The 8,967-nt window shown below is 45.7% G+C and overlaps 1 protein-coding gene across 1 annotated transcript; it reads left to right on the top strand.

The window, feature by feature from the left end:
- The first annotated feature begins 5,709 nt into the window (after positions 1-5,709).
- On the top strand, positions 5,710-8,654 carry LOC123079277 (uncharacterized). The gene is made up of 3 exons (XM_044502012.1): positions 5,710-5,850; positions 5,947-7,769; positions 8,259-8,654. The coding sequence occupies exons 1-3, from the start codon at positions 5,820-5,822 to the stop codon at positions 8,346-8,348; spliced, it is 1,944 nt and encodes a 647-aa protein (XP_044357947.1). The 5' UTR covers positions 5,710-5,819; the 3' UTR covers positions 8,349-8,654.
- Positions 8,655-8,967: the final 313 nt, after the last annotated feature.

Raw genomic sequence — 8,967 nt, 5'->3', positions numbered from 1 at the left:
GACCAAATAGCATCATGATTTTTTTTTATTTTGAACTATCTCGCGAGGAGGGGGGTGTTCCACCTAGATCCACTACTCAAAGTATCACGCAGTGGCAAGTGCTACAAGGCCTTGTCAGTGCAAGAGGAGTTGTTTTTCTGATGACATCGACGAGGTGGCGGCGGCGAGGGCGGAGCCAGGATTTGGACATGAGGGAGGCGAGGAAGATAATAATTGTTCAAGAGACACAACACAATAATATAGTCTCAAACGTATAATTAGCATATGTTTGTTAATACATAAAAGAAAACTGCATATCAACTGGACTGGGGTTGGAATTAGCATTTACTCCTTCCATTCCTTTTTAGTCTGCATATAAGCTTTGGTCAAAGTCAAACTTTGTAAAGTTTGACCAACTTTATAGGAGAAAATATCAACATCTAAAATACTAAAGCTATATGGTATGAAAATTAATTTCATGATGCATCTAACAATATTGATTTCATATTATGAATCTCGATATATTTTTCTACAAACTTAGTCAAAGTTAACAATGTTTGACTTTGACCAAACCTTATATGCAGACTAAAAAGAAATGGAGAGAGTACAAAGATTTGTATTTGCCATGACAATTTGAGCTAGATGCAATGGGCTTGAAAAACGAATATGTTTTAGTTGTATTCTTTCTCTTCATCCTTCAGTGATTTAGACATGAAACAAACCCTTAAATTAGATTTCTTTGTAATTCTCTTGTGTCTAATTAGTGAACTAATCACGGCCCTCGACAGAATTGTATTAATGCGAAAAGATTATTACTCCCTCCGTAAAAAATATAAGAGCATATAGATCACTATTTTAGTGATCTAAACAGTCTTATATATGTTTACAGAGGGAGTATTTGCCTGTGACGTACCTTGATCATTGAAACTGGTCTTGTGATTCATAATGTCGGCGCAGCAGACAAACAGGCATGGTCTCCATTGTAGAACCAGTCGCCGCTGGAGTGGAGTGCCCTCTGCCCTATGACGCAGAGGCGGAAGCAGCGAGAGCCGAGAGACGGCGGCGTACGGGCTTACGGTGCCAGCAGACCTAGCCGCCACGATGCCCACGAACAAAATTATGGGGAAGATAGGAAACAGATTGCCTGATCTTACGGATGCGTAATACTTTTCTCTCTGATGTGTACAACGAGCGATCGGCATCAAGCGATGCTTTCTCACGTTGGGCCATTGGGCTGGAAAAGTGTCGTGCTAGCCCATTAGCGCTGAACATATGTCTACTGGTCTGCACTTCAAGCGATGCGTAATCCTTTTCTCTCTGATGGGGGGTGTCTGACCCCTGCTCGCACCCCCCTGCCTCCGCCCCTGGCAGCGGCGATGGTGCCTTCGAATAGGCCTCTCTCTACCTCAACATCGATCGATCTGGAGCCGCTGTCGATCTGGAGCCGACGAAGGGCTTGTGAGGGTTTGTGTCGCCAGATCGGTTGTCTTTCTTTGGATCTTGACAATTGGTGTGTTTTGAGAACAATTGGTTGGCTATTGGTGTGGCGACTTTAGCATCTTCTTCCTGTTGTTCTGCGACCTGTTTCAGTTTCTCCAGCTCTCTAGACGGGTGGTAATGTACTTCATGCATGTACTGCTTTAGGCGATGCTCAAACTTATGTGTTTCAACGAATTCTAAATCTCATTTCAAGTGGCCAGTGACTATTGCGGTGTCTAAAGCCTAGTGTAGCGAGGGCATTTGCAGGTGTCCCTTTCGTTTACTATTGGTTCGGTGCAATTTTCAATCTTCGGTAGGCGGCAGTTTGTCGAAGGAAGAAGCAGGCTAGTATGATTCTCAATGCTATTGGTCAATCTGTGTCAAGTTGTCTTTCCATTGTATTGGTTGTTTTGCTTGATATTTATCAGATCTAAGATGCTCTTTTGAGTGTATTTCTTAAAAAAAGTGCTACAAGGCCGCACTAGAGCCGGAAGAGAGGTACTGTCGCCGAGACATAGTGCTAAAGGCCAAAGAGTAATATCGGAGACGGTGCTTCTAATAGTTACATAGGCTTAGTGGATTTCTTCGGAATATGAAGGCGTTGCGGGAGTCTCAAATTTTTCAAATAATGAAGAGGACTAGTGAGGTCCAGATGTCAGTTCGAGGCCCGCCACCGCGTTGATTTAGCAGATTTGACCGATGGAGATGGGAGTCGTGACTGACTGAAACTTTTGCTCCATAAATATGCCGTGAGTGTCAGCAATCATAGAAGACCAAATGATAGTTGAGTATGTGAATTTGCCTATGCATAGACTCTTTCTGATAATATGATAAAGTGAAATTGCTTCAGTGACCGAGATCATAGTTTGTTAGTTTTCAATGAAGCTTATGGTTCATACTTTATCTTGTGAATGAATTGTCACTTATTTATGAGAAGTTTTATTATGCTATATTATTGTTAAAATAATGATCATGATGCTTTCATGTCCGTATTTTGTTTTTATGGACACGTCTGTCTCTAAACATGTGGTCATGATTACCGATTTCGGCTTTCGCTTGAGGACAAGCGAGGTCTAAACTTGGGAGAGTTGATACGTCCATTTTGCATCATGTTTTCCTACTATTATTTATTATGTTTTGTGTCATTATTTAATTTTATGATATAATTCTTATGTCTTTTCTCCCTTATTTTGCATGTTTTACATAAAGACGGAGATTGCCGGGAGCTGGAATTCTAGACCGGAAAGGACTACAACAGGGATAGTTATTCTACATAACTCCAAATGACTTGAAAATTTACGGAGAATTATTTTGAAATATATAAAAATTATTAGCGGAAAAAACACCAGAAGGGGACCTTGGGCGCGCCCACCGAGCCTGTGGGGCCCTTGGCAAGCCTCCGGATCCCATCTTCTGCTATATGAAGCCATTTTCCCTAAAATATCAGGAGAACGGTTTCGGAACGAAGCGCCGCTGTCTCGAGGCGGAACCTGGGCAGGAGCACTTTTGCTCTCCGGCGGAGCGATTCCGTCGGGGAAAGTTCCCTCCGGGAGGGGGAAATCGAAGCCATCGACATCACCAACGATCATCTCATCGTGGGAGGACCAATCTTTATCAACATATTCACCAGCACCATCTCATCTCAAACCCTTGTTCATCTCTTGTGTTCAATCTTTGTCTCAAAACCTCAGATTGATACCAGTGGGTTGCTAGTAGTGTTGATTACATCTTGTAGTTGATGCTAGTTGGTTATTTGATGAAAGATTATATGTTCAGATCCTTAATGATATTCAATACCCCTCTGATTTTGCACATGAATATGATTTGTGAGTAGTTACTTTTGTTCTTGAGACGTGGGAGAAGTCTTGTTATAAGTAATCATGTGAATTTGGTATTCGTTCGATATTTTGATGATATGTATGTTGTTGCTTCCTTCAGTGGTGTCATGTGGACGTCGACTACATGACACTTCACCATACTTAGGCCTAAGGGAAGGCATTGTGAAGTAATAATTAGATGATGGGTTGCTAGAGCGACAGAAACTTAAACCCTAGTTTATGCGTTGTTCGGTAACGGGGCTGATTTGAATCCATATGTTTCATGCTATGGTTAGATTTATTTTAATTCTTCTTTCGTAGTTGTGGATGCTTGCGAGATAGGGTAATCACAAGTGGGAGGTTTGTTCAATTAAGAACAGCACCCAAACACCGGTCAACCCACATATCAAATTATCAAAGTAGTGAACGTGAATCAAATAAACATGATGAAAGTGACTAGATGATAATTCTCATGTGTCCTCAAGAACACTTTGCTTACTATAAGAAAACGTTTTGGTCTGTCCTTTCCTATAAAAGAGATTGGGCTATCTTGCTGCACTCTTGTTACTATTACTACTTGCTGCTTGTTATGAATTACCTTATTATCAAACCATTTGTTACCGATAATTTTGGTGCTTGCAGAGAATACCTTACATGTAATCTCAGTCATCAAACATGAGCAGAATAGAGCTAGTCATACTCTTGCCCAAATGGGTCGGTCTCTTTCAAAAACTGCTGTTTGGTTAAGGTGTGCACCTGTGGAGGTTCACGCCATTTGTTAAGTAATGGAGATGCTTTATTCGCAAAAAAAAAAGAATACCTTACTGAACACCACTTGCCATTTTCTTCTACTCCTTGTTGGGTTTGACACTTTTACTTATCGAAAGGACTACGATTGATCCCCTATACTTGTGGGTCAATCGAAAGGACTACGATTGATCCCCTATACTTGTGGGTCATCAGACTGTGAGCTGCGGTTACTTTCATATTGACACTTAGTGGGCATGTAGCAGTAAGTGTGTTATAATGGAAGAACTCGTCATAATATCCCTACCGATACTCTGAATGTTGGGTACTATACCAGCGATCACTGGTGGTAATAGGTTGAGATTGTGTTGTGTGGGTAAAACGTACAATCTTTATATAGTGTAAAACTATTTGAATTGTCATGTCCACACTCATAGATGACACATGAATATTTCTTAGCATACATGACCTGTCTGTCTCATTCCCTCTTGGCCCTATTCTTGGAACATATGAAGAACATGAGTTGGTCAAGGACCCTCACCTTGAAGAAAGTTATGTCGAAAATATAACAATATTTTTGTCTAAAACTCTTTTTATCCAACTACTATGATATTTCAAACAAAATTAGTTGGTAAGCAAATAAGTCATGTAGCCTTCCTAAAGGAGGTACCGTCGCCGAGACATAATCGAAGGGAGGTATGTTGAAATATAATGTACTCATGGCAATACTTTGATTGAAAAACAGAGTTCCATAAAGGCGAAGGTGATGAATACGTTGGGGTGCTACGCCGGATGCGAAAACTGTCCACAAACGCCGCCAAGAACGGTCGTCGAGTGCGGCGTGCTGCTGGAGAGAGGTATGTGGGTGCGGGCGGCGGCCTAGGCGCCGAAACTGGGCGGCGGCGGCGAGGGGGCGGCCAGTGTGTGCTGGCTGTCGATGGGAGGGAGAGGGGAATGGTCAATATGCCACCGACTAGCAGGCCAGGGGAAGGACAAGAGCGAGCGTCGCGAATCGCACGTGTCCGCTCCATGTCCGCCCGCGTTGACGCAAACCAGACCCAAATTTGGACCTGAAATGGGGTTGCGCACGGACAAAAAAGGGACAAGCGTCTATTTACGTGGCGCGTTGAACCGTAATTTGTATCCGTTTCGATTCAAATGAACGCGCAAGCAGTTTAGGTTGGGGCGTTGAAGTTACTCTACATACTAATACTAAGATATAAAGGCCCACGGAGCAAGTAAACTGCAGCTTCATGATTTTTAATTACAGCTCCGCCCGCTCCGGGAGCGGAGTCGTGGAGCGGCGCGATTCCGAACAGGTCCAAAGTCACGGTGACCGGATACAAGCGACGCAGCGCTGTGCGACACGACTTTGTCACCGAGCAATCAAAGTCTCTTTTTCTACGGATGAGCAAAATCAACGTTTGATCGAAGCCTTATTTACAGTAAGGTGAGAGCTGGTGCTACCATACGACACATGTGATAAGCAATACACACTACTTAAAAAGGTGAGAGCTGGTGCTACTAGACACTTCGCAGGATCCACGTCTCGGTAAAAGGAAAATAATAAAAAGAAAAAACGCAGGATCCAGCCAAGGAAACACGTGCCCGCCGCGCTGGCGTGCACGTGTGGAGAGCGCGTACCCGCGTAGCGTAGCCTTGCCCCAACGGTCGGTTCGGCCGATGCAGTCGGTTCGAATTTCGAAATAAATATCCCCTTCCTTCCTTCCTCCGCCTCCCCCAAATCCATTCCCCTCCCCTCCCTTTCCCGATCAGTATTTCCACGCCGCCACCGCCATGGATCCGCCCAAGCGAGCTGTCCCCCAAGGTAAACAGCGATCCTCTCCTTGATTTCCCCCAATCTTTGTCTGCTGCTTCCTTAATTGATCCGTCCGTTCTTACTCCTATTTGTTCACGCGGCCAGGTTCCCCGCGACGAAGCCCCAGGGCCATGGAGGGCGACGAGAACGCGGCCCCGAGGCACTCCGCCGCGGCGGGGCCCGCGTCCCCGCAGAGGAAGAAGGTTCTGGGGGAGCGGAACGGCGCCGGCCGCGGGCAGGAGGGCGCCGCGTCGGCCGCCAAGGCCGCCGCGCTCACCCCGCCACCTCCCACCGGGGGGACGGGGACGGGGACGTACGACCCGAAGACGAACTACACCACGCCGCGGCCGGACTTCCTGCGCTACGACCCCAAGCGGAGCCGCGAGATCATCCTCCGCCTGGGGCGCGAGGTGGAGGGCGGCGACAGCTCCAGCGCCACCTCGGGCACCGAGCACTCGGAGGTGCTGTCTTCCGGCTCGTCGGCGGCGACAGGGGGCGACTCCGAGTGCGACGACGCCGACGAGGAGGAGGTGGCGCCCGCGCAAGGGCAGGGAGGCCGCTGGGCGCGGCGACTGCTGCTGCTTCTCGTGTCCTCGGCCTGCCTCTTCTGCTACATCTACTGTATGAGTTCCGCTCCCTTCCCTGCTACCACTTCAGAAGGACCCATCAGTTTCGTCGGATTGAATGGGAGCATGTGTGATGTCGGTGTTCACGAGGCAGTTCCTCTGCTGGGGCCGATTCAGTATGAACCTGAGGCAGGTATAGGCCAATTTGTGGAGGGGGGCAGTGACGATGGTATCCCTTTGCACGGCCCAGGAGCTTCTCCTAGCAACTTCATGGCAGTTGCAATGATGGGAATGGCAGATGCCTGCCCTAATGTTGCCTTCGGAGAATTTACATGCCAAATTGGGGATGAGAGCAGCGAGATTTTGGATGTTCTGAAGGAAGATTCTGAAATAGGCGAGCTGAAATCGGAAGCGAGCATGAGGCCACTCGAGAATGCTGAAGAAAATAGTGAAGTTGTATGCTCGGGTGGAGATGTCACTGGAGTTCCCTTTGGATCCACCCACAGCGATGATTTGGATGAGGACGAGCTAGGATTAGTTCCTCAAGAGACAGGGGAAGATGATTCAGAACACTCCATGCCACCATCGGTCACCATGGATGAAATTCTGGAATCAGAAAGCGTGAAGGTGGTGAGTGATGATAAGGGTTTGGAAAGTGAGAGGTTAGATCAAGAAGAATTCGACTCGCTGGGGTACGAAAACACAGCAAAAGCTGCCAAGAAACTTGTTGATATGGTGAAAATCCTGTGGTCTGCAGTGGAACCACATTTGCTGAAGATGCTGGCATGCTTATCTGTTGCAGGCCTTGTGACTGTTATGTTCAAGTATTCCCAAAGGTCTCGCAAGGTCAAGGTGCCCGTGTCACAACGTATGCCTTCAGTTCCACCCAGGCGAGTGCCAGTATTAGCTCCACATAATGCTGTGCCACTGCCGGTGTTCCATTCAGAGCAACCTGTGCAACGGATTGTGCCCAAACAAGAGTCATCTGCCTGCTTGGAGCTTCCTGTGCAAACGTTGTTGTCAGAGTCAGATCAATCTGTGTGCCTCGATGTTCCATCAATTGGTCGTAGGGATCATGATCAGAAAGTTCAGCAAGAGGATGGTAGCGTTGAAAGGCCTTCAGATGGCAGTACTGTGGATCATAAAGATACTGACAGATCAAAGCCACCGGTGGTTCAGTTGCTCGGAGAGTTCTCATTTGTCGATGCAGATAGCTCAAGACGGAGGTCTGTCAAAGACTCAATTCAGCATGCTGGACACGTCACGGTTCAGGAATCCATGTCTTTGAGGAAGCGTGTGGTCAAGACGCAAAAGGATTCTGACAAAATGCGAACCCCTGGTCTTGAAGCAGCAACAAAGAAGGTAAATTCTAGTTTCTTTTCCAGACATCTTTTGGCATTGTATTTTTGTGTGCGAAGTGTGAGTGCGTCGTATGAGATTATCCTGTCTTTTGAGGACATCTGTTGGCAAATGCATTTTAGTTCCTTCGAAGTTGAGTTTTAGAATTATCTGAACTTACACCAAACAGGTATTTTGGCCTGATAGGTGTGTTATTTACTGCAAATTAGACAGCTACACAGAAGTAGTTACTAGCTTAGTACATTCACATTAGTGGCCACTATTATGATATATGTGAAATCATCATTGCTAGTCTTACTTATAATCTGATACAGAACACCTTACATTGCACATTTGAAAATAAATTAAATTAAAGACATCTACGCACAGTGCTTCAGATTTATCTTATCATTACCATTATCCCCCAGACATTAAGTTTGGTTTCAAGCTTTTATTCCCCCACAATGCTTCAAGCTTGCTATTAACTCGATGTGTTGTTATTCCGTTCAACAGGAGACTGCAAGAGCAGAAGAAGAGAAGGTGGGTGCTACACCGACTCCACCGAGGCGTTCAAATCGTCTCCGTAAACTGGCTTCTCCTTGAGCCAAGGCAAACACGGTGCATTTTGTTGATGTCAGGCTGATTCTTCGTGTGGTGCTGGGAGCTGTGGGAGACATCGCCTAGTTGTAACCCAACGATGCTAAGATTTGGTGCTGTAGCTGTAACAAGTTAGCTAGTGTAGAAGGCTTGCAGTGTGTTTGGTTCCACAGAAAACCTGTAAAATCTGCATTTGACATTATTGTACTGTACTCGTTTACCTGCCCCTAAAGGTGAAGCAGAGATGCTGGGTGTATTGAGCAGGTTTAGTCTTGCCCACTTTGTCCAATTGAGCCAAGTTTCTCCTGATTAGTCTTTGAATTATGTTAGTGTTGTGATTTCCCTTATGCTCTGAACATTGCGCAATGGCCGTTGTGCTGTTCTGTACCTGTTAGCCACTCCATCCGTTCGTTTTTTATAAGGAGCTGGGCGTGCTCCCTATTTTTTTTGGAGGCTGCCGGACCTGTGCCTAAACATTATAATCGTCAAACGGTAGTCTCTATAACTTCTTTTATGTTGCTTTCTCTTTAATTTGTGTAAAAAATATTGAGTTAAAACTTGTAGGGGCAATTTAAGTGACATTTAACCTATACCTATACCTGTATACTAATAACAAAGTAAGGTG

This window comes from Triticum aestivum, chromosome 3D (assembly GCF_018294505.1).
Source record: "Triticum aestivum cultivar Chinese Spring chromosome 3D, IWGSC CS RefSeq v2.1, whole genome shotgun sequence".
In the NCBI taxonomy this organism is placed as follows: Eukaryota; Viridiplantae; Streptophyta; class Magnoliopsida; order Poales; family Poaceae; genus Triticum; species Triticum aestivum.
The sequence above is the reverse complement of the archived record's forward strand: the minus strand, read 5'-3'. Positions and strand labels throughout refer to the sequence as shown.